The sequence below is a fragment of the Trichechus manatus genome, unplaced genomic scaffold, assembly GCF_000243295.1.
Source record: "Trichechus manatus latirostris isolate Lorelei unplaced genomic scaffold, TriManLat1.0 scaffold00014, whole genome shotgun sequence".
Lineage (NCBI taxonomy): Eukaryota > Metazoa > Chordata > Mammalia > Sirenia > Trichechidae > Trichechus > Trichechus manatus.
This window is the reverse complement of record NW_004443950.1, coordinates 980058-1005419: the sequence shown is the minus strand read 5'-3', so window position 1 is coordinate 1005419 and position 25362 is coordinate 980058. Positions and strand designations below refer to the sequence as shown.

The 25362-nt window shown below is 44.4% G+C and overlaps 2 protein-coding genes across 7 annotated transcripts in view; one reads left to right on the top strand and one right to left on the bottom strand.

The window, feature by feature from the left end:
* Positions 1 to 3044: 3044 nt before the first annotated feature.
* Positions 3045 to 5313, bottom strand: DDX28 (DEAD-box helicase 28). The gene has a single exon (XM_004371464.2). The coding sequence runs from the start codon at positions 5311 to 5313 to the stop codon at positions 3697 to 3699; it is 1617 nt and encodes a 538-aa protein (XP_004371521.1). The 3' UTR covers positions 3045 to 3696.
* A 50-nt stretch (positions 5314 to 5363) lies between these two features.
* Positions 5364 to 25362, top strand: part of DUS2 (dihydrouridine synthase 2) — a 36223-nt gene continuing 16224 nt past the window's right edge. For 2 of the 6 annotated variants that reach the window (XM_023726817.1, XM_023726813.1), the window contains exons 1-8: positions 5380 to 5460; positions 5986 to 6260; positions 7355 to 7431; positions 11584 to 11726; positions 18830 to 18875; positions 21590 to 21681; positions 22394 to 22437; positions 23636 to 23696. In XM_023726817.1, the coding sequence (XP_023582585.1) occupies positions 11601 to 11726; positions 18830 to 18875; positions 21590 to 21681; positions 22394 to 22437; positions 23636 to 23696 (369 nt within the window). In that variant the 5' untranslated portion in view covers positions 5380 to 5460; positions 5986 to 6260; positions 7355 to 7431; positions 11584 to 11600. Of the gene's footprint in view, positions 5461 to 5985; positions 6261 to 7354; positions 7432 to 11583; positions 11727 to 18829; positions 18876 to 21589; positions 21682 to 22393; positions 22438 to 23635; positions 23697 to 24268; positions 24364 to 25362 lie in introns of those variants that run through there. The other 4 variants (XM_023726814.1, XM_023726816.1, XM_023726818.1 and 1 more) reach the window with 4 other exon arrangements.

Genomic DNA, 25362 nt, shown 5'->3' with positions numbered 1-25362 from the left:
ATTGGTCCAGTTGTGAGGATTTTTGTTTTCTTTATGTTGAGGTGTAATCCATACTGAAGGCTGTAGTCTTTGATCTTCATCAGTAAGTGCTTCAAGTCTTTGCTTTCAGCAATCAAGGCTGTGTCACCTGCATATCACAGGTTGTTAATGAGTCTTCCTCCAATCCTGATATCCAAAGATGGAATAGCTTTCCTTAGGAGGGCGCTCCCTCTTTGCTGGTCTTGAGTTAAGCAGAGTTAGCAGAGATGAGACATTTGTTGACTGGGGCTGTAGTAGAGGGGATGCACCCAGGAGGCAAAATGTGCCTGGACTACTATTTTGGAGGTTGGGCAAGCCTGGTTGAGAACCATAGCACCTTCTCTCTACCTACTGAGTTCCTTGAATTAGTGTGGTGCATGTTAGGACAGAAGGAAACCTGAAAAACCCATTCCTATCAAGTTGATTCTGACTCATAGTGACCCTACAGACCGAGAACTCCCCCCATAGGGTTTCCAAGATGTGGCTGGTGGATTCCAATTGCTGACCTTTTGGCTAGCACTGAGCTCTTAACCGCTGCATCAGCAGAGCTCCAGAGGGAAATCAGGCCTAATTAGAACAGACTACCTGTGGGGGGTGGTAGGAAGTAGTGGGAATGGGAAGGTTTGTCCTGGCAGGAGGGCCAGCGTGAGATCACTCAGATTCTCTATGGCTTTGGCGAGAGTAGTTGTCTGGGAGAGTCCCTCTTACCTGGTGGGATACTGATGCCTCACCAGGACCTGGGTGGGACATAGGGGAAGGCAGCACAGCATGGACAAATGATTTATTAAGTTAAAAGGGCCTGAGAATCACCTGGGAATCTTGCAAAAATATGGATTCTTGGGCCAGTGCTCAGAGCTTAATCTGATCTGGAGTCAGGCCCAGGAATCTGCATTATAACAACCTTCGGACCAACCACCTGGGTAGTTCTGCTGCAGTAGTCCCTACATAGAGTGACCAAATTATTGCCTAAATTAGGGTGCTTTTGAGAGTCAAAGTGGGCAATAAGAAAAACTACATCAGGCAGATGTAAACAAGGAATATTTCAGAACAGAGATAGTTATTCTGTGCATGAATCACACTTGAGAAAAGCTGGCATGGTGGTTAAGAATACAACCTTTGTGGAACTCTCTGGTGGGACTGTAAAATTCTTTAGCTGCTGTGGAAAAAAGCTGGGGGGGGGTCCTCAAAAAGTTAAACATAGAATTACCATATGACATAGCAATTCCACTGTTAGGTATATACCCCAAATAACTGAAAACTGGTATAGTCAAACAAATCCTTGTACATGAATGTTCAAGCAGCACTATTCACAATAGCCAAAAGGTGGAAACAGCCCAAATGTCCATCAATGGATGAATGGATAAACAAATTGTGACATATACATAAAATGGAATATTATTCAGCCATAAAAATGAAGTTTTGATACATGCTACAACATGCATGAACCTTGAAACTATTATGCTAAGTGATATAAGGCACAAAAGGCCACATATTGTATAATTCCATTTATATGAAATATTCAGAATAGGTAAATTCATAGTGACAGAACACAGATTGGTGGTGGCCAGGGACTAAAAGGAGAGGGCGATGGGAAGCAACTGCTTAATGGATAAGGGATTTCTTTTTGGGATGATGAAAATGTTTTGGAACTATATAGAGGTGGTGGTTGCACAACACTGTGAAGGTATTGTCACTGAACTAACTGTTCAGTTTAAAATGGTTAATTTTATGTTATGTGAATTTAACCTCAATAGAAGGGGTAGACAAGCCAGGTTCTGACCACTTACTTGTGTGATCTTGAGCAAGTTCTTTTATCTTTTTGATTTTTGATCTTCAGTCTCTTCATCTGGAAAAAAGAGCTAAGACTGCACATTTTGGTACAGGTTGCCATGGAACCATTTCTGTTCTGTGCAACCTTATCCTTTAACAATGTGCAAGTGTTTTTAATTATTCTGTGGAATATTTTATTTGATCATTCTTCACTTTAGACAGTTTATATAATGCTGCAGACTGCAATCTAGGAGCTAATGAGAGGATGTTATGTGCTTATTTCACCAGTTTTATAAAAGTTTAATCCTTCCCATTCTTCCTCAGTGAGAGATTGGATAGAAGGCACAACCTGGAAAAGCACACCAAGCAATACTTCTGTGTCAGGCTGCCTTTTATGTTCTGCCAGTACTTCCCAGGGAGATCCCACTACGAGTGGCCAAGCTTGCCTTGGGCATTACTGGCACAGAAGAACTTTCCCCACAGCTAGTCACATCCCCTTTTCCTCTCCCCTGGGAGCATAATTTTTTTTTTTTTTTCAGAATTCAAATCATTTTTTTTTTTTTTTTGCTTTAGGCGAAACTTTACAGCTCAAGTTAGTCTCTCATACAAAAATTTATACACACGTTGTTATGTGACCCTAGTTGCTATCCCTATAACGTGACAGCACACTCCTCCTTGCCACCCCGGATTTCCCATGTCCATTCAACCAGCTCCTATCTCTTTTCTGCCTTCTCATCTTGCCTCCGGACAGAAGCTGCCCATTTCGTCTCATGTATTTACTTGAACTAAGAGGCACACCCCTCATGAGTATCATTTTATGTCTTATAGTCCAGTCTATGAACAATTGCCTTCAGGAATCGTTTTAGTCTGGGTTAACAGAGAGTCCGGGGACCACGTCTTCTGGGGTTCCTCTAGTCTCAGACCATTAAGTCTGGTCTTATTAGAATTTGAGTTCTGCATCCCACTTTTCTCCTGCTCAGTCAGGGACTCTCTTTTGTGTTCCCTCTCAGGGCAGTCATTGGTGGTAGCCAGGTACCATCTAGTTTTTCTGGTCTCAGGCTGACGGAGTCTCTGGTTTATGTGGCCCCTTTTATCTCTTGGGCTAATATTTTCCTTGTGTCTTTGGTGCTCTTAATTCTTCTTTGCTCCTGGTGGGTTGGGACCAATTGATGCATCTTAGATAGCCTTTTGCTAGCTTTTAAGACCCCAGATGCCACTCACCAAAGTGGGATGGGAGCATAATTTTTAATTCTGTGGTAAAATTTATGTAACATTTGCCATTTTAACCATTTTTAAATGTACAATTCAGTAACATTAATTACATTCACCATGTTTTACAACCATCACCACTCTCCATTTCCAAATGATTTTCATCTCCCTAAAGAGAAACTCGGTACCTTGTAAGTAAAAACTTCCCACATCTCCCTAGTCTTGGTAACTACTAATAAATGTTTGTTTCTATGTATTTGCCTTTCTAGATATGTTAATGAATACTTTTTTGGGAGCAAAAAAATAAGATCTAAGTGGTTACAAATTAAAACATCAATTGAAAGGGCCTTTGTCCTACATGTAGTTTGGGGTCTGATTCTTCTTAAAGTTCACTAAATTCTGCCCCAATGGTAATTAGTATTAGGGGAGACCCATAAATTATTACTCAAGACATTATGTATTGTTAGAAATCATGACATGATACAAAGCCAAATTCCACTTTATTTTCATATGTCATATGAAAAACTACAGGCAGCCATGCTTGGCAGCTCAGCCTCCAATGCTGGCCAGCAGCTCACCAGGCCCTCAGGGAGGTGACAGCACAACCCAGTTCCTCCTGTTGCCAAGTGTGCTCAACCACACAGGACACAGGGAAAGACCCTTGTTCTGGCATCACATTTAAGCCAGCCAAAATCAGGTTTACTGGGGCAAAGGTTCTCTCACTGAGGACTCTAGTCCTGGAAGGCTTCTCCTCCGGCGAGCTGCCAGCTCAATTTTCTGAACCAGGCTCACATCCCATGGATGGGTTACAAAGCTGATGACAGTGCCTGGCACCTCACTCCCCACACGGCCCACCCTCCCTGCTCTGTGGATGTAGTCTTGCAGGGTGGGGGGGAAATCATAATTGACAACTAGCTCCACATGGGTGCTGTCCAGGCCCCGAGAGGCTATGTCTGTGCAGAGAAGTATGTCTTGGGAGCCCTTCTGGAAGCACTGGAAGATGCCTGTCCTCACTGAGGCTGGCATTTGCCCCTGCAGCCTTAAGTGTTGGATTTTGTGGTCATCTAGAATATATCCCAGCCAGTTCACAGCGGCGGAGCTATTACAGAACACCAGGATAGTTCCTGAGAGGCCAGTCCTATTTGCTCTGTCATGCTGCTTGAGGATCTGCACCAACTCAGTTACCTTCTCTGCTCCCTTGAGCCTCACAAATGTCTGTCTGACATGAGGCATGATGCAGTGGAGCTTGGAGCTGGTGATGGTGGTGAGAGAGTCTGGGCTGGTGACTTTACTCAGCAGCTGGCCCACACCTTCAGGAAATGTGGCGCCCACCAGCACCAGCTGAGCTTTGGGATTGAAAGGATCTTCTAAGTCAGCTGGACCTTCTGCTATATGACTCTTCTCCAAGATGTAGTCCACCAGTTCCAGGAAGCTCTCATCCAGCAGTGTGTCTGCCTCATCCAACACCAAGAAGGAAAGCTGCTCCAGGCTGACGAGTTGACTTTTCAGGGCCTTCCACAGAGCCCCTGGAGTGGCCACTAGCACATCTGCTGGAGGTTGTTTGGACAGTTGCAGTCTGATCTTATTCATGCCATGGCCTCCCCCTAGCTCTCGCACCTGCAGGCCCAAGGAGCTGCCCAATGCCTGGGCCACGGCTCGCACCTGTTCGGCCAATTCTCGGGAAGGCACGAGGACCAGGCCCCTGGGAGCCGGGATATGGCGGGAGTTCAGGCTGGGCCGGGCCAAGAGCCGTTGAAACAGCGGTAGGAGGTAGCCAAGAGTCTTGCCACTGCCGGTTTCCGCGGCGCAAAGGGCGTGGCGGCCGCGCAGTAACGGCGGGATGGTGCTCAGTTGCACGGTAGTGGGCCTAATAACTTCTGGCGCACCCTCCTGCAGTGCGCGCAGCACCCGGGGCTCCAGGCCCAGGTTCGCGAAACTGTCCTCGGACAAGAGATTCCGCAGCGCTGGGGCATCGTGCTGCGCGCGCTCGATGGAGAAGTGATCCCCCCGTGCGCGCCGACTCCTCCAGCCGCGTGAGGCAAGCGGCGCGCGCTCCCAACGGCCCAGGGTGAGGCGCGCCGGCTGGCTCATCTCCGGTCGCCGAGCCGAGACCAGCAGCGGACCCGGTCGCACTAGCACCGGCTGCGGGGGGCTCCGCCGCCCGCTCTGCCGTTGTTCCTGCCGCCGCTGTAAAGCCCGGGGGATGCGCACCACCGGCAGAGGCTCGTCAGGACCGCCGACCACCAAGTCCCGTCGGGGCGCCAGGACTAAACGAGCCGCGAGTGGTAAGACTCGCGTCAGCCGCGCCAGAGCCATCTTTTCTTCGGCGAAGTGGCGACGCACGGTAACGACGTCACTGGAGCGGCGCGGCCATGAGTACGGTGGCGGACACGGCTCAGGAAGGTTTGCGGAACTGGCGAACCGTGAGGAGGGACGATCCTTGTGGAGTTCAGTTGCGGCGAGGTCTGTTGTTCTGAGTAGGGGTTGGCGATGTCCAGGCCGGGCAGACGTTGGGCAAGCGTGCGCAATGGAAGCAGCACTGGGGACTGGCGACTTGAGGCTACGGGTGGGGCCCTGGCCTTATGGATCAGGAGGGCGGGTGGAGGGCTTCTGAATATTGGGTTCCCGGTCTCTGCGATTCTCCTTTTTCACCCTCATCGTCCCTGGGACGGTGTGGTCAGGGTCCGGGTCCCCCTGTAAGCTTCGAAGTTGAGACGATGTTTCACCAGTTGTCTCCGCGCAGCGTCTGGTGATCAATGTTTGTTGAGAGTCTGAATAAATGGTAGGCCTGGGGGCTAAGATAAAGGCTGGGTGTGGTAGATCTAGGCTCAAACCCGACTCTCCGTCCCCCAGGACTGCAGAGTTCAGAGAGAAAGTGGTGGCCTTCTGCTCATTCTCTTTGTGAAGTGGGAAGTAAGGTCTACAGGTTTTATCTCAAGTGGACCCATTTCTTTTTTAACACTTATTCTACCTTTTTTTTTTTTCCAGACGCTTTTCACTCTCCACTGTTTTGTCACTGTTCATGATTTCTCATTCTGAACCCACCACTCTTGAGGCCCACTCACCTCCACTGGCTTCCCAGTCAGATATCTAAATAGTTTGAATAGTAAGGGAAGGTCCTGCTACTACTGGTATGTAGCTTGTCTCATGTAGCCTTGTTCAGGCAGAATGTTTTACTTGAATTCTGATGTTCAGATTGGAAAAAAAACAAAACAAAACACAAAAAGAGAAACCCCTTCATTCTTCTTGAAGGAACAGATCAGGTAAATGGATGTCAGTTGTTTTCTGTAGTTCCCAGTGCCTGGGGTGGGAGATAAGGTAAATGTTTGTGAATTGACTAGCGGGAGGTTCTTGACATTTAGAGTCTACAGAAAGTGTTTTAGTTTCATCAAATACCATTAAAAATATAAGAAAGTTTAAAAATTTCAAATACTATTTTGATACACAAGGAAGTAGACTCTCTGGAGAATCATCAGTTAATCCCGGGAAGAGAGAGTTTTGAGGAGTGACAGGTGGACAGTCATTGGATAGAGCAATGGTTCTCAAGTGGGAATGATCTTGCCCATCAGGGGACATTTGACAATGGCTGGAGACAGTTTTAGTTGTCACATCTCGGGAGATGCTACTGGCATCTAGTGGGTAGAGGTCAGAGACGCTGCTAAACATCCTACAGTGCACTGGACAGCCCCCACAACAAAGAGTTATGAGTACCAAAATGTCAATTGTGCACTGTTGATAAACCCTGGGATAGAGGATGAATAAGGCTGAGATTAGCCACATGTTCTCTCACTTCAGGTAAACACATTTGCCAAACTCTTGTGCTGGCCCTGCCCCATCCTCAGAACTGTAGCAGGCATGCTAATGCCATTGTTTGTCATGTCCTTGGGATCAGGAATGTTGGGGCCCCTGATAATCATACATATGGGGAAGGAGTGATTCAAGAGGGTGAAACTGGAGAAGTTTAGGGAGAATAAAATTGTCCTAATATATTTGAGGAACATGTCATATAGAAGAGAGATGAGCTGTCCTGTGGGGTGCACCCTTCCAGAAGGCAGAACTGGGACCCATGCGTGACAGGGAGACAGATTCTGAACTTGATATAAAGAACTGCTGTAGCAACTAGAATTACCCAGAGCTGTCTTGAGTGTTCTGAGTTTCCTGTCATTGAAAGGTTCATGTACAGGCTGGTGACCACTGGTTGGTGGATAGGCTAGAGGGGAGTTGGCCTAAACCATATGACAAGATTTTGTGATTTTACGATTCTTAGAATTTAGGTCACTGTGTTCCCTAGCTAAATAGCTGCTTGGATGTCTGACCCAACAGGTTTCATCCATTTCTGTGTGCCACTATCTTTCAGATATAAAACAAAGAATTGCTTTGCACCAAGCCAGCACGGATACAGTGAAGGAATTATCAGAAAAGCATAATACATAGGTATGTATTTGCAATAGGGTTTTGTCCAAATATTTGGGGCAAGATAGCTGTTTATGGCTGCTTTCTCTTTGTACTTGTGTCCTTACAATATGATTACCTCACAATCTGATAGGAGTTAGAACCTGCCTGAGCCTGTCTCTGCTGTGACCCGTAATTTCTTCCTATTACTTTATCAGATGCTACCTGTGGCATCAGAAAATCTCTTTTCCTCCTGACCGAAGTAGACATTGAGTTGCCTCTAAGTTATTAGCATACATGTTACAGTGCTTTAGAAATAAAGATTTACTTATTGTTAAAAAAAAAAAAGTTTTAAACTCTTGGGGACAGTGGCTTACTTGGAGTATTTTTTCCCAGGGCTGCCATGGTAACTCATGTTGCCTGATTGTTCCATAAGCTTTAAATAGTATTGTTCCTTGGATCTCAGCTGATAACAGTACAGAGTCATTCATTCATTCAACAAACATTTACTGAGTACCATGTATATAGCAGGCACTGTTCAAACAGATGGTGAGCAAAACAGACAAAATCCCTGCCCCCATGGAGTTTACATTCTAATTTAATTGGTTGGGGTAAGACCTGCACATATGGTATATTTTAAAACCTCTCCAGATAATTGTAATATGCAGGCAGGTTTGAGAACCACAGTTATAAGTAAAGCACTTTGGACATTGTAAGGCCTTGCAAAAATAAAAAGTGGCTATTAGTATTCCTTTACTATCCCTCCATTTTCCTACTTGCATCAGGACTGTTGTACAAGTGCCATTCTTGTTTGCAGCATTCTCCTGTCATTACCTTGGTCTCAGCCCTTGTCACTGTATGTGTCAACTCTTTCACCATCTTTCTAACCAAGCTCCCTACCTCCTTCCTGCCTCCCACCCTCTAGTCCATCATCTGTTGCCTGAGTGATCTTACTAAAGCACAGCCATGGCTGTGTCACCCCTTGATGCAAAAGCCATCAGTGGATCCCCATTGTCTACAGATTCTCTCCTAATCATTGTCCAGAATCTGGCTCCAACTTCATCTCCTGCTGCTTCCTTACCTGAATCTTGTTCACTCAAGTGGTGGCTCCCATGCAAGTTAGACAAAGGGCTTGTAGTTCTTTACTGGGTAAGCCAGGGAGTTGGGTAGTAATTCGTCTGCTCTATAACCAAACATGAGGTATGGCAGTATCAGTGCAGTTTGGCTGTGATAGAGCACTTCTGTGGCTGAAGCAGGAACCGTATTGCAGCTTTCATTATCAATTGGCCTTTTAATGCCTTTTTACAACAAACACTAAGCCGCTACCTTATGCCAGATTGTGTGCTCTGTGGTGAGAATCTGATGATGAACAAGGCCCAGTGCTTGCCCTCACCTTATGGTGGGAGAGGCAGACTGACAGACGGTCACGTGAGTATTTTCTGTGCCAGGAGAGAAGTAAGCTTAGAGGAGGAGCCCTTATGCTGTGTTTGGGAAATGTGGGTCAGGGAAGGCTTCCTGGAGAAGGTGACATTTGTGCTGAGTTTTGAAAAGCTTTTGGGAGTCAGCCAGGTGCAGGAACAGGGATGTGGCTCCTAGGCAGGGGCAGCTTATTTAGAGACTCCAAACTGAGAGAGAGCAGGCCAGTTTGGGGAACTATAAATACTTCAGAATAGCTGAAGCTTAGAGTAGGGTAGTTAAGAGGCAAGGGCAAGTGATGAAAGATAAGGAGATGAGGCTTCTGTGGAAGGTAGGGCTAGACCCTGTTTGTGATGTTAAGGAACTTTATCAGCAGTGGGGAAGCCTTCCAAGGATGGAAATGTCACGTCCTGGTTTGTGTTTAGAAAGACCCCTCTGGCTGTTGGAAGGAGCATGGATTGGAAGACATGAGCCTGGAAGCAGAGAGACTGGTTTAGAGGCTGTTACCAACGTTCAGGTGAGAGATGATGGCAGTGGCAGAGCCGAGAAGCTCCTTGAGGTCAAGAGTTTAGTAATTTCCATTTCTTTGCCTCTAATACCTCGCAAAGTACCTTGATACTAAAAGAGCTAATAGATGTTTGTTGGTATAGCAGTAGACTTAAGAGCATGTGGAAGGTGTAAAAGCCTGATAATGGAAACAGTTAATGTTTATTAAGCCCTTACCGAGTGCCAGGAACTGTGGTAGCAAATACTTTAGGTGCATCACCAAGTTTACTCCCCACAGAATCCCCCTGACTAGACTCTGTTGGAGCCTCATATCCCAGAGGGAGAAGTTGGGGCTTGGCTGGGTTAATCTGACCAGGAGGTAGAACTGGGATTTAAATGTAGGCCTGTCTGATTCCAGAGTCCAGAATCTTCACCATGATATGCTCTATCACCTCTTTCTCTTTCAAATATAGTATGTTGCTTTAGCTTTTTCTCACACATTTTCAGTGGGAAGTAGGAAAACTCTCTAAATATTTAATCACGATTGACTTTCATTTTAACTCTAAATCTGTATTTTATAGAAATTGGTTTTTTAGTTAGGTCTTAGTTTTTGCAAAAATTGACATGAGAGGGATTGGTGAAGTTTTTCTCATTCATTACTTTCCCTGAATAGTGTTATGTTCAGTCTGAAAGCATTCTAATTAATGAGATGTTATCTCCACCCAGCTGAAGTGAAGGTTACTGTCTGAGAAAGAAATTGGGAGTAATCAAAATGGAATAGAGAAATGTAATCAGTGTTATTGAATTGTAAATGTGGAAGTTATACTGGCAAATGTTTTGCTGTGTGTATTTTCACCACAAAAAAAAAAGAAAAATGTAATAGAGGAGATCAACCCTTAAAAAGGAATGGTACAAGAGATTATTTGAGAATGTGTGACTGTAATGGGGATCTGAGTGTGACCTCAGGGCAGGGTGAGTGTTTGTAACAGTAACTGGGAAATGGGTGGGAACTTAGAGGTAATTGGTAACTTTCACCCTTGCAGTTTGGTAGAGTAGCGGAGATGGGTGCCAGGCTGGAATGGGCTGAGAAGTGAAAAGAAAGTGGAGACAGTATCAGTACTCTGAGAGAACACACTTTGTGACTTTTCAGAGCAGCCATATTTTGTTAGAAGAAATTAATAACAGTAGTTCTCCCTGGGACATGTGATTTTGATTTTCTTCTTTTTATTTGTGTTGGCTCTACCTTTCAAAGAATTTCTTGAATGTGACCACCTCCACTACCTGCTACCAGGTCTAAGCCACCGTCATGTCTCTCACTGATTACTTCATAGCCATCTAACTGGTCTTCCTGCATGTACCCTTGCCTCTTAGACTCTGCTCTTAATAACAGCAGTCAAAGTGATCATTTAAAAACATGAGTCAGATCATGCCACTCCCTTACTTAAAACTCGCTGTTGTTGTTGGGTGCCGTCGAGTCGATTCCAGCTCATAGCGACCCATGTGACAAAGTAGGGTTTTCTTGGCTATGATCTTTATGAGAATAGATCACCAGGTCTTTCTCCCTTGGAGCCGCTGTGAACTACCAGTGTTTTGGTTAGCTGTCGAGCACGTAACTGTTGTGCCACCAGGGCTCCTTCTAAAACTTGTTACTGGTCCCTATTTTATGCAAAGTAAATAAAGTCCTTAGAAATGTCCTGCAAGGCCCTATGTGATCTGATCACTGTCCCCATCTGCATGTGCTAATACATCGGTTCATCTGACATTTATCACCCTGTCTTCCTCTCTCTGTTCCAGCCACATTGGCGTCCTTGCTGTTCCTCTAGCACACCAGACAAGCTCCTGCCTCTGGGCCTTTGCACCGGCTATTTCCTCTCCTGTCACTCTTTCACCAGATACCAACTTGACTAACTCCTCAAGCTCCTTCAAGTCACCTTCTCAATAGGGCCCGGCTTGACAGTGCTATTGAAAATTTCAGCCCACCCCCAGCATTTTTTCTACTTTCTCCCTGCTCTTTCATTCTACAGTGCTACCAGCTTTTCATAATTTATTTATTTGTTGTGTTTATTGGTTTTTGTCTGTGTTCCCCTGATGGAATGAAAACTCTACCAGAGCAGGGATTTTTGTCTGTTTTGTTTTCTAATGTATCTCAAGAGACTGGAACAGCAACTGGCATACACTAGGCACTGAAAGTAAAATAAACTATGTATTGAAAGGAAGACGGAAAGCCTGCCCAGGTTAACAGAAGAGATTGTCTCCATTTGGATTTCTGACTCTTGTTTTTCCCTTCATCAGGCTGTAGCAGAGGAGGAATGATTGTGAACAGCCTCTCACTGTGCTACCACAACAAACTCATCTTAGCCCCCATGGTTCGGGTAGGGACGCTTCCAATGCGACTGCTGGCCCTGGATTATGGAGCGGACATTGTTTACTGTGAGGTAAGGGGCTCCTGATTTTCCCAGAGAGCTTTTCCACAAGTGTAGCCTCTCCCTTTGTGTGTCGGCGTGGTCAGGAGTTGGGGCAGGCAGGATGGGAACTCACTTCACAGGTGCTGATAGAAGGTGAGAGGAGACAACCATGCACAGTTCTGTGAGCCCTGCTGTAAAAATGGCATGGGGGTGTTGACCTCTGACCTCTCAGTTCAGGGGAAGAAGAGAGAATCACCAGTAGCATCAGCCCAAGACTGATTCCTATGGGTGGAGGTCAAAAAAAGCTCTACCCTCCAACCTTTTACCAGTTCTGAAGCCAGCTGTCCTTCCCACAGCACTCTCTACTTCTCTGCTGGGTTCGATAATTCATTGCAATGGCCAAACAGAACTCACAGACTATACTCACAGTTATGGGGTTTATTAGGGAAGTAACAGGTACAGCTCAGTATCAGGATCAACAGGCTGCAACTCAGGATCAGGATCAGGATCAGGAAGCATGCAGGTAAAATCTCCCTTCTTCAGTGCAGGACAGCTCTCTTAGCTCATCTCAGCTGTACAGGGCTCCTTTCAGTGCCCTGAGGACAGGCTTCCCCTGGCCCCTCGGCCCTTGGCCTGGCCTTGGCCCTGCTCAGTCAAGTATTAACAGCTCCTTAGTTCCTCCAATAAGTTCCTGGAGGCACCCCTACTCTGTCAGGAAGCCTCCTGCCTGAAGGCACCCAGTTCTCTTGCTCCGTAGATTGGCACACCCACTGTAGCCGCCTCACTTTGTGAGCCAGGAAGTCCACTGTGCCATCTCGTGTCAGTCTCCTGGTTCTGCTGCCACCATTTCTCTGCTGCTGCTTCTTGCCATCTCACACTGTCTCTGGTGTTACACGTCTTTGTCTCGTGGGTCTAGGAGGTTCTCAGTGCAGGGAGCTTGGATCCAAAGGACATGCTCCACTCCTGGCTCTTCTTTCCTGATGATAGTGAGGTCCCCATCTGTCTTGGTCATCTACTGCTGCATAACAGAAATACTACAAGTGGATGGCTTTAACAAAGAGAAGTTTATTCTCTCACAGTCTAGAAGGCCACAAGTCCAAATTGAGGGCATCAGCTCCAGGGGAAGGCTTTCTCGCTCTGTTGGCTTTGGAGGAAGATCCTTGTCATCAGTCTTCCCCTTGGTCTAGGAGCTTCTCTGTGTAGGAACCTCAGGTCCAAAGGATGCGCTCTGCTCCCGGCACTGCTTTCTTGGTGGTATGAGGTCCCCCACTCTCCACTCTCTTCCCTTTCCGTTTATCTCTTGTAACATAAAAGGTGGTACAGGCTACACTCCAGGGAAACTCCCTTTACACTGGATCAGGGATGTGACCTTAGTAAGGCTGTTACAATCCCACCCTAATTCTCTTTAATGTAATCTAATCTTGCCTCATTAACCACAGGCAGAGATTAGGATTTACAACACATAGGAAAATTACAATCACAAAATGGAGGATAACCACGCGATACTGGGAATCATGGTCTAACCAAGTTGACGTACATTTTTGGGGGACACAGTTCAATCCATAATACCGTCATGCTTACGGAATTGGCTCCCTTTAAGCCTAACAGGATGACAAAACTGACCAACCCCCTTGTTAGGGTTCCATACACCTTATTTGCATAGTCCCACCCAGTTGGTGTGTGGGAGTTACAAGACTATGCATGGCTAAAAGGGCCATATTAAGTAATTCACTGCACTGCATCTATTAAGGGACAGGAGCCTGGGGAGGGCTGAGGCATCATGGGACATCCTAGATGGGCGGATGGATGAGCATAGTGTCAGGTCATGCCCTGGCCCCCTGTAGGAATCAGTATACATTCAGTATGTGAATGATTGAACTCAGGAAAAGGACCAGATTCAGGCCAGGGACACTGGGTGAGTTTGGTTGAGGTAGCCATAGGATTTTCTGGTGTGGTAGCTAGTGGGACAGTAGATGTACTTGCCTATTGCTCTGGAGAATATTAAGGTTTCAGACCCAGGTTTAGAAAGCATCTGCTAGGACAAATAGAATTGCAGGATTAACTGATATTGGATAGTGAGGGAGTGGGAGCAGAAGCTCTAAATTGGGCATGTATCGGAATTATTTGGGCACTCCCCCCCAGTCCCCAATCCTGATATGTCCCCATCGTGGGTATGAGAAGCTACCCAAGTCCTTCTGATATTTTCATTCCACTAAGTTTAAATGGTCTGGTGGTGGGGGTGAGGTGAGGAGGTGAGCGATGCTGTGTAAGGGCAACACAAAGGATCCCTGTGGTGATGGAACTGTTCTGTGTCTTAGATATCAATGTAGATACCCTGGCTGTGACGTTCCACTATAATTGTGCAAGATGTTACCATTGGGTGAAACTGGGTAAAGTGTACATGAGATCTCTCTCACAGTCTTAACAGCTGCATGTGAATCTACAATTATAATAAAAGTTTAATTAAAAAAGTCGACTGGTGTGGAGAGAAGGAACTGACCTGCCAGGCTGCAAACCCTCCACTGGTCCCTTCTTTGAGAAGTCTTAGGGATGTTTTCAGGTACTTCGGAAGTCATGGGCTCAGGATTTATGTAATGACTTCAGAATGTGGCCCTTCTAATTGAGCACAACTTGATTTCCCTAATGGACATGACCACCAGAGGTAACCCTTCCCTTCAGCGCCCTGCTCGAGTTTGGAGCAGAGGAAATACTGATTCAAACTTTTTGGCATTGTTCAAGGCAGTCTTATTCTAGGAGGATCAGTGTGGCTTACGAACAAACAAAAGAGCCTCTGCCTTAGGAGACCTAGGCCTGCCACCCAGGCCTAGCCCCTGTGGGGAGTCAGGCAGGCAGGCAGGCCCCTGCTTGGCTTGGGAAGTGGCTGGGGACTGGACCCCGAATGCTGGGCTTGGCACAGCATGGTCCCTGGTGCCCCTGGTATATCCAGCGTTGCCCTACAGGGAGAAGCAGTCTGGCCAGCACAGAGGACCAGCTGCCTCGATGATCTTGTCTGGTTCACATGATGTGGTCCGTGTGTAGGACTAGATAGGCAAACCGCCCCACCTACCTCACAGGACCAAGCATAGGACCTATGGGCATAACAGGAATGTAAGCACTTCCTGTCGCTATATACACCCGTGTTGTTGTTGTGTGCGGTTGAGTCAATTCCAACTCATAGCTACACTATAGGACAGAGTAGAACTGCCCCATAGGGTTTTTGTTGTTGTTGTTGTTGAGTATATACACAGCAAAATGTACACCAGTTCAACAGTTTCTACATAGATAATTCAGTTACATTGGTTACATTCTTCGAGTTGTGCAACCATTCTCACTCTCCTTTTCTGAGTTGTTCCACCCCCATTAACATAAACTCGCTGCCCCCAAGGTTCCTATCTAATCTTTCCAGTAGCTGTTGGCTCTTTGATCCTGTGTAGATGGTTCTTAAAAGAACATAATGCTCAAGGCAGACATTTTTTACTAGTTAAGTGAAACTTAAAAGAACATAATGCTCAAGGCAGACATTTTTTACTAGTTAAGCTAAATTTAAAAGAACATAATGTTCAAGGCAGACATTTGTCACTAGTTAAGCTAAACTTAAAAGAACATAATGCTCAAGGCTGACATTTGTCACTAGTTAAGCTAAACTTAAAAGAACATAATGCTCAAGGCAGACATTTTTTTGCTAGTTAAGCTAAACTGTTGTTTGGTTTTAAGAAGACTTCAAGGGATATTTTGGTTTAAGTTTTAAAGATTATCTCGGGGCAATAGTTTCAGGGATCCCATAGGAGTTTTTTTTTTTTTTTTAATTTTTTTCTTTTTTTAATGTGCTTTAGGTGAAAGTTTAGAGAAAATTAGTTTCTCATTCAAAAATTGGTACACAAATTGTTTCGTGACATTGGTTGCAATCCGTGCAATGTGTCAGCACTCTCCCCCTTTCCACCCTGGGTTCCCTGTTTTCATTTATTCAGTTTTCCTGTCCCTTCCTGCCTTCTTTGCTTTTGAGTAGTTGTTGCCCATTTAATCTTGTATACTTGATTGACCGGAGGAGCCCATTTCTCACGTGTGTTATTGTTTGTTTTATAGGGCTGTCTAATATTTGGCTGAAAGATGAACTTTGGGAGTGGCTTCAGCTCTGAGTTAGGAGGGTGTCCAGGGGCCATAGTCTTGGGGGTTCCTCCAGTCTCTGTCGGGTCAGTAAGTCTGGTATTTTGTAAATTTGAATTTTGTTTTACATTTTTCTCCTGCTCTGTCTGGGACCCTCTATCATGATTCCTGTCAGAGAGTTCGGTGATGGTATCCAGGCACTGTCTGGTTCTTTTTAGCTAAGGCTGGTGGACTCTGTGGTCCATGTGATCCATTAATCCTTAGAACAAATATTGCCTGTGGTTTTGGTTTTCTTCATTCTCCTTTGCTCCGGACGGGATGGGACCAATAGATGTATTTTAGATGGCCGCTCGCAAGCTTTTAAGACCCCAGATGCTACGCACCAAAGTTTTTTTATGGTCTGTGTTACGCCAAGTGACCTAGATTTCCCCTGAGACCATGGTCCCCAGCCCTCAGCCCCAGTAACTCAGTACCTCAAGGTGTTTAGATGTGTCTAGGAAGCATCTGTGACTGTGCCCGATTGTGCTTTGTTTTACATGTATGAATATACATGCCATACATACAAATATGTATGTAAAAATATCCACACTCTAATCTATATATGTACGTGGGTATACTCCTATATGCCCTCCTTCCCCTATTCAGCATTTGTATCTGCCTATGTATTTGCTTGTATGTTATTATTTGTTTTTCCTGTTTTTTTAGGGTTGTATATGCTATTGTATTTACCGTGGTTGCCTCTTTTGTGTGTGTGTGTGTGTGTGTGTGTGTGTGTGTGTGTTCCTCTGAGTGTCTTCCTTTGCCTTGGTCAAGCTGCGCTGATTTTCCCTATGTTGTGTACTGTCTTTTCCTTCACCAAAGTTAAGACTTGTCTACTGTCTGGTTAGTGATTTCCCCTCCCCACACTCCCCTCCCTCTTAACCATTAAAGATTGGTTTGTTCTGTGTGTAAACCTTTTCTTGAGTTTTTATAATAGTGGTCTCATACGATATTTGTCCTTTTGTGATTGACTTATTTCACTCACAGAATGCCCTCCAAATTCATCCATGATGTGAGATGTTTCACAGATTCAACGTTGTTCTTCATCATTGCCTAGTATTCCATGGTGTGTATGTTCCATAATTTGTTTATCCATTCATTTGTTGATGGGCACTTAGGTTGTTTCCATCTTTTTGCTATGTGAATAATGGGTATGCATATGCCTATTCGTGTGATAGCTCTTATTTCTCTAGGATATATTCCTAGGAGTGCCCATAGGGTTTTTAAGGCTATAATCTTTATGGAAGCAGACTGCCACATCTTTCTCCCACAGAGCGACTGGTGGGTTTGAACTGCCAATCTTTTGGTTAGCAGCTGAGTACTTAACTGTAGAACTAAAATGAATAAAATTGATAAACATTAGTGTTGGGGGCATGTGGGTGAACAGACGGACTTGTGATTTTTATTGGTGACAATTTACATTAATTTAACCACTTTACAAAAGTTGAACATCTGCTATGTATAAGGCCCTGAAACCAAGATGTTTAGTAAGCATTTGTAACATGCTAGATATAGTGATTCAGAGATGAGTGAGACACTGTACATACTCAAAGACTCTTTAAGTGTAGCTGGGACATGGAGAAGAAAAGCAGGTATCTCAAGGACCATTTTGCCTCAGTTCCTCCTCTTGAGGCTCAGGCTACCTGGGCAAGGCTCTCAATGCTCACCTTTGTATGGGCACAGGACCTTCCTCAAGGAGTTCATAGTCTATTGGTGAAGCTACAATAGGTGCACCTGTACCTAGCAAACGAAGAAAAATCAGTAAGGATATGAAGGTGGAATTGTCAAGGGACTTTGGGAATCTTGAGAAAGACAAGTTTCTGCTTGCAGAGCTGGGGCACCAGCAAGGGCTTGCCTACTTCACCTGCTCGTGTCCCAGCTAAAGCTCAGCCTGGCTGCTGAACTTCTTATGAACACAGGCCTCTCGTGGTTGCGCACTTGTCCATCTGCCTTCTTTGTTTTTTTCTTTTCATACACACATAATTTTTTTTTAAGTAGTTTATTTTATTTTATTGTTGTTGAGAATATACATAGCAAAACATACACAAATTCAACACTTTCTACATGTACAATTCAGTGACATTGATTACACTCTTTGAGTTGTGCAACCATTCTCACCCTCCCTTTCCAAATTGTTCCTCCCCCATTAACATAAACTCACTGCCCCCTAAGGTTCCTGTCTAGACTTTCAAGTTGCTTTTGTCACTTTGATCCCATATAGATAGTTCTTAAAAAATCATAATGCTCAAGGCAGATATTTTTTACTAGTTAAGCTAAACTATTGTTTGGTTTTAAGAAGACTTCAGGGGATGTTTTTGGTTTAAGATTTCCAGATTATCTCAGGGCAATAGTTTCAGGGCTTCATCCAGCCCCCATGGCTCCAGAAAGTATGGAGTCCATGAGACTGTGAAATTCTGTTCTGTATTTTCCCTCTTTTGATCAGGATTCCTCTATAGAATCTTTGATCAAAATGTTCAGTAATGGTCGCCGGGCACCATCCAGTTCTTCTGGTCTCATGGCAAAGGAAGCAGTTGTTCACGGAGACAATTAGCCACACATTCCATTTCCTTCTCCTATTGCTAACTCTCCTTCTCCTTTGTTGCTCCAGTTGTTGTGCCTTGGATGGCAGCTTGCAAGCTTTTAAGTGTCCATTTGCCTTCTTACCTGTCTCTGCAACTAGGATGACTGGCTACAGGTGGTCTGTGCTGGGCCCTGCTTATCCCTTGGGACACCACACTGGCTTTTGGGGCTTGGATGCCAACCATGTTTCCACACTGCTTGCTGATGGTTATTTCCTTGGTCAGGACCAGAGGGCGGCAGATACTCAGTGACCCAAGTGTGACTTGGAAAGAGTAGCCACAAAAGCATCTAGAGTGTGTTATTAACCCTGAGGGTGGTGTTAAGGTGACAGTCCCATTCCCCATTAAGTCTGCAATGCAGGTCCTTCCCCCATGCCCAGGATTGACTGGTGCCCTCTGATTCCTCCCCAGGAGCTGATTGACCTCAAGATGCTTCAGTGCAAGAGAGTTGTCAATGGTGAGTGCAACTCTGGCCCCAGGATTGTGTGCGTGGCTAGCTAGGCCCAAGCAACACTGCCACTGCCGTTGACCAGGAGTGACAGTGTCCTGCAGGGGCTCTTCCTGCCTGGTTCAATCGTGTGGTTTTGTAGATCACGTGCTCCTTTGATAACGGTCACAGCTCTCCAGAGACCATGACAAAAAGCCAGATGTGAAACAGGCTAAGAATGCCTCCCTTGCATTGGCTTGCTGGCGTAGAAGTTGCCGTGTTTCATTGTAGAGCAGAGACCTTTGGAGCCTTGGAGTCAAGATGGCTTTGGCACTGGTCCTAGCTCTGCTACTTGCTAGCCGTGTGAATTTGGGCAAGTCATGTGACCTTTCTCTGCCTCAGTTTCTTTATCTGCAGAATGAAAACCACAATCCCTGCTTTACTTACTCTACTCATAGGGTTGGAGTGAGCATCAAATAAGATAAAGTACCTGTAAGTACGTTTTGCACATTAAACTCTGTGCAAATGGAAGTGGTTGAGATGAATTGTGGTTTTGCTTATACTTAATTGATGAGGCTGATTCTGCTTTGATTAGAGTTGTCATATTGTTTGAGGTTTTTGAAATGTATATATACTTGTGGAATCTAAGTTTACTGGAAGTTATGACTCTATTTTACCTTTTTTTTATTATGGAAAATTTCCAATATACATAAAAGTAGCGAGAATAGTATTTCTCCTCCCATGTACCTATCACAGCACTTCCACATTATCAGCATATGGCCAGTCTTGTTTCATGTAAACTCATTCCTACTTCAAACTGAATTATTTTGAATCGAATCCCAGTCATCATATCACTTCATCTGTAATTATATGGTCTATATTGTTAAAAAGGAGCCCTGGTGGTGCAGTGGTTAAGCACTAGGCAGCTACCCGAAAGGTCGGTGGTTGAAACCTACCAGTGCACTCTGTGGGAAAAAGGTGTGGCAGTCTGCTCCTGTAAAGATTACAGCCTTGGAGACCTTATGGGGCAGTTCTACTCTGTCCTGTAGGGTCACTATGAGTTGAAATTGACTTGACAGCAATGGGTTGTGTTGCTAAAACATAAGGATTCTTTTAAAAAAAACATAACCACAGTAACATCATCACATCCCCAAAAAAATCAATGATGATTCTTCATGTCAATAACTATCTGGTTAGTGTTCAAATTACATCAGTTATAATTTTCAGTTTTTCTTTTACTGTTTTAGATTTAAATTTTTTTTGTATTATAAAAAATTCAAGTACTACAGATCTATATAAACTAGAAAATGAAAAGCCCCCGTATTCCCACACCTCAAGCGGTAATCACAAAGAAATCATGTACATTCCTTGAGATTTTTTTCTACATGTATATGTACTAACGTGTGTATAAAAATGACATTTATATATACTTTGCCCCCAAATGCAATTGTATTATCCATGTTTTTTAAAATTATTATTATTGTGATAAAATATGTATAGTAAAGCATTTGTCATTTCAACCATTTTTGTGTGTACAGTTTAGTGACATTAATTATGTTCACCATGCTGTGCAACTATCAGCATTGTCCACTGACACATTTTGTTTTGCCACTTCCTTTTCTACTAGGACATTTTCCAATGTCAGTACCTATAGACATCTATGTCAGAATTTATTTTACCAGTGCCTTAAAGGAGGTTTCCAATACTATGCTGTTATACATAAAGCTGTGTTATAAACTCATCATGTTTTTGTAGTTCTTCTCTCAGACTCCTTACTGCCAGCCATGAGTTCTCTCACTGTCAGGGGGTCACTTCTGTTACTATTACCCTTCGCAATATGTTATCGCCTTTACCCTACCCTTTTCAACCTCTTCTAGTTTGTTCAGAGGAGCCCTGGTGGCACAGTGGTTAAAGTGCTTGGCGCTAACTGAAGAGTCTGCAGTTTGAACCCACCAGCCGCTCCATGGGAGAAAGATGGGGCAGTCTACTTCTGTAAAGATTTACAGGCTTGGAAACCCTATGGGGCAGTTCTGCTCTGTAGAGTTGCTATGAGTCTCAATTGACTCAACGGCAGTGGAGTTGGAATTTCTTCAGTGCTGGGTTGATAATAACAGCTTCTATTTATGGAAGTGCTTATGTGCATTAAAAGTCTAGTTTAATTCTCAAAAAAGCTTTTGAGGTAAGAATATTCCCTGTTTGCCACCTTGGATCTCTTTCATGTAGCATTATATTCATCTTTGAAAGCTAACAATGGTAGTACCTATCATAGAGGTTCGTTATGAACAGCAAATGAGATAATATAGTAAATCTCCACTCATGGTACCTGGCACATGGTAAATAATTAAGAAACTACCTTTGCTGAACTCCAGACTGACTTCTTCTGGGAAAATTTGGGCAAAATCTGAGACACAGACAAATTTTGATGTATGTATACTTTTTTCCACCATGTAGAAAATTTTGAAGTGTAACAAGCATACAGAAAAAGTGCATAAAACACAAACAGGCAGTTTAACAAATAATTGTAAAGGGAACAGCCATGTAGCCATCACCCTGATAAGGAAGCAGACCATCAGCAGCACCTGAGAAGCCTTCCATGTATACACTTTTTCTTTAAGAAGTGGTGCCCTTCTAGGATCCCTTTTTTCCCTTCAAGGTGATGATTTGGCTGTGTTTTCTTCCAAAGATTAGGCTAGGTTGAACTTGCTTCTTAATTGGGTGACCCCTGTGTTTGTGTTTTCTCGCAGAGGTGCTTAGCACAGTGGACTTTGTCGCCCCTGATGACCGAGTCGTCTTCCGCACCTGTGCGAGAGAACAGAGCAGGGTTGTTTTCCAGTTGGTAAGAGATCCCACTACTGAAAGTCAAGCTATAGCAGTCTCTTATATTCCTCCTGTCTCAAATTTAATTTATTTACTTATAGCAATTGCCCGTTTGGCACAATTTATATAGTTATTTTTTAAATTCCTAGCATAGGTTATTATTCAGATTATGGTCTTTATTTTTAATGTAGTTTATGTTTGTTTCCTTTAAAAAGAAATTAGGTTTTTCTCCAAGAGTAGTTCGGGTATGCGTTAGGGTTGTGATGACCCTATAGTCCTCTTCTCCCTATCATTTGCCTGACACTCTGCTTTGGGCATTTCTTGGTGCTTTTTCAGAAGTAACTCCTGTATAATGTTTAGGTTTTTTAAAAGTGGGTAACAATGGCTAGACATGCGATAAGGCAAATATAGCAAAATGTTAATTATAAAATCTAAAACATGGGTATATGAATGTTCACTATAAAATTCTTTGGGCTTTTCTATATGTTCGAAAATTTTCATAATAAAATGATGGGGGAAAATCAGTAAGTCATCACAGCATTGATGCCATTTTCTAGGCCCTCAAGGTTTACTTTTTCCCTCTGGAGTGAGCTAGTCCAGTGGGCTAACCATTGAAGAGAACACAGCCTGACTCCATTTGCTGACACGCGTGTGTGTGTGGTATGATAGGTGTGTTTGTACATGTGCACTTTTGACAGGGTGGTGGTTGATGCAGCCTCTTGTGTTCCCAGGGGACTTCAGATGCAGAGCGAGCCCTTGCTGTGGCCAGGCTGGTGTAAGTTCTTCCCTCTATGGGACTGCCTTTGCCTCTCCTGTGGGCTGTGGGGCCTAACGTCACTGGTGACCTTGGTAGTAGCCCACCCTTCTGCCACCCTTCAGCCCATGACCTCTGATACGAGCTCCAGAGTGTCTGGCTTTTTTCTCTGCTCATGGCATTTGAGGCCTGATCTGGGACTTATGTATCCACTGTGCCCAGATCCCAGAGAACCTCTGTGTAGGGCATTTTTTAGTGTTTATTCATGAGACTCCCTTTCCAGGGACTCACGACTATAAGTCCTGAGGGTTTAAATCTCTTGAAGTGTAGGTAAGAGTTACTGTTTCTTAAATTAAGGAAGGTAGGATACTACAGTGGTTAAGGGGATGGGCTTTGGAGTTAGACTGGGCTGGAATTCTGACTTTTTGACTTGTTATCTGTATGACCTTAGGCAAGTTATGTAAGCTCCCAAGCTCGCTGATAACTTAGTTTCCTTGTCAATAAAATGACACTAGTAACTAGTAAGGGGTTTATGAGCACAGTTCCATACCTCTGGCATTATAGAGAAGGGTGAATGAGATAATGTAAATACCTTTGCAGTGTGTGTCACATAGTGAGTGCTTAGTAAGGATCAGCTATTGTTATTAAATACAGTAAGAGTGAGGAGGAACTCAGGCAGTAATTGCTGCTGATCACAGGGTGTTAACCGCATACATAGCACAGGATGAGGTGAGGGTGCTTTATACATCTGAGAATTGTTTGGAGTAAGCTAACTGTGCAGCTCAGCAAACAGGCAACCCTGGAATTTTAGCCAGAAGCAGTGCTCTGGAAAAGGACTCTCATGCCCATGTCACTTTTCTACATTGACAGAATGACTTCACTACCCCAGTCAGAACTCTGGGATCGAGGTTAGTGCACCTGTCACTTGGTGTTTGAGTTATCTGATACAAGTCTAAAATGGCAAGGTCCTCTCCAACCAGTCCTTTACATAGCACATTAAAGGGCCGGTTGTGGAGTTTGTCCTCTTGAGCTCTGCTCAGATGAGATGTTTACACATTGCAGGGAGAGGTTCCTTTTCAGCTTTTGTTATTGAAGGTTGGTGTGTCTCATAGGGCCAAGGACACAGTAAGCAGTTCATGAGCACAGCTCCATACCTTTGACTCTATCTTCTTCCCTCAAGTTGAATATTCATTACATTTCCTCCTTCGTGTTTTTCCAGAGAAAATGATGTAGCTGGTATTGATGTCAACATGGGCTGTCCAAAAGAGTATTCCACCAAGGTAAACTGATTTTTTTGTACTCTTCACAAATATAGGATGCAGATCAAAGGAAGCTAACAAGACATGACAACCAAGTGCAATATGTGACTCTGGACTGGACCCTGTCCTGGGTGGGCAAAATGCTTGAAAGGACATTATTAGATCAACTGGCAAAATTGGAACATAGATCTTGGTAGATTAGATCAAAGTACTATATCATTATAAATTTATGAAGTTGATAACTCTTCTGTGGTCAGGTAAGAGAATATCCCTGTTCTTAGGAAATACACACTGAATCATTTAGAGGTAAAGGGCTATGATATATGTAACTTACCCTCAAATAGTTCAGGAAAAATGATACACATACACAGAGTGTGCATGCATTTGCACACAAATAATAAAACAGTGTAAAATTAAAACAAAAAGTCACGAACGCTTTGTCTTTTCATGAATAAAATTGGGATGTACATGAAGAAAAAAGAGAGGATGCAGTACGAGTGTCCCCATTGTCAAATCAGAAGACATCAGACAGAGTGGTACAGTAGCCCCAAGAAAGGAGAGGAAACGCAACCCTTAAACTTGGGATCTTACAGGGGGTATGGTCCTTGATGAGATTTGAGAGCCTGCAGGCCGAGGAGATGGCACAGCAGGGCCCTGGAGGCCAACGTGAAGGTGGAAACAGAGGACTGTGAGTAACAAGATATGACTAGAGAGTTGGGGAGTGGGAAATGAGGAGGAAGCAATGGAGAGCAAGATTGAAAACCTTGGTTAGGACCAGATCACTGGACTTGGACTTTTGCTATCTTTGGCCTTTTTTGAGCAGAGAAGGCATGTGGTCAGACTGGTGCCTTAGAAATACTAATCTGGACACCATGTGCCTGGTGGATTATAGTGGGAAGAATCTCGAGGCAGGGTCCAAGATATAGGAGATGAGTGTCCTGGGCCCACAGGAGAGAGAGAGAGAGAGAGAAGCCAAACTGAGCAGAATTTGACAGGACTTGTCCAGCAAATGATTGGATAAGGTGTGTGATGCTGGGGTGTGTGGTAGGGGTAGAGGAAAGAAAGATTGGCCGCCCAGGGGGGACATTTGGTCTTCAACCATTATTGGAACTGTTGGAGGAAGAGCATGTTTGGAGCAGATAACAAAGGCAGTTTGGGGTCCGCTGAGTGTGAGGCACTGGGGGGTGGGTAGACTCCTGCTAGGGCTGCCCCTGGGAACCTTGTCTCAGGGTGAGTGGTCAGGGTGTGTAGTGTAGACATAGCAGATGTTCCCTGGGGCCTACTGTGCTGTTTGGAGTTCCTTGGCCTGGGGACCTTTGCTTTGGGCCAGTAGATTGTAAACTGACAGCCTGAGGAAAAAGGCCCTTCAGATGGTTGAAAACCAGAAGGCCTTGCAGACAGCTGCTTCAAGGAACCATGAAGGTTTTAAATTGTCTATGAGGAGTTGAAAACGTTGGCTCAGTTTTGCTTTCTTCTAGTTAATCCTTTATGTTCCTGAGTTAAATAAGGAGTGGACAGACTTAATGGTCTGACTGAGACTGGAGGAACCCCGGAAAACATGGCCCCTGGATTCTCTATCAGCCCAGAGCTAAATCAGTTTCCGAGGCCAACTCTTCAGACAGGGATTGGACTGGACTGTGGGACATAAAGTGATACTCGTGAGGAGTGTGCCTCTTAGCTCAAGTAG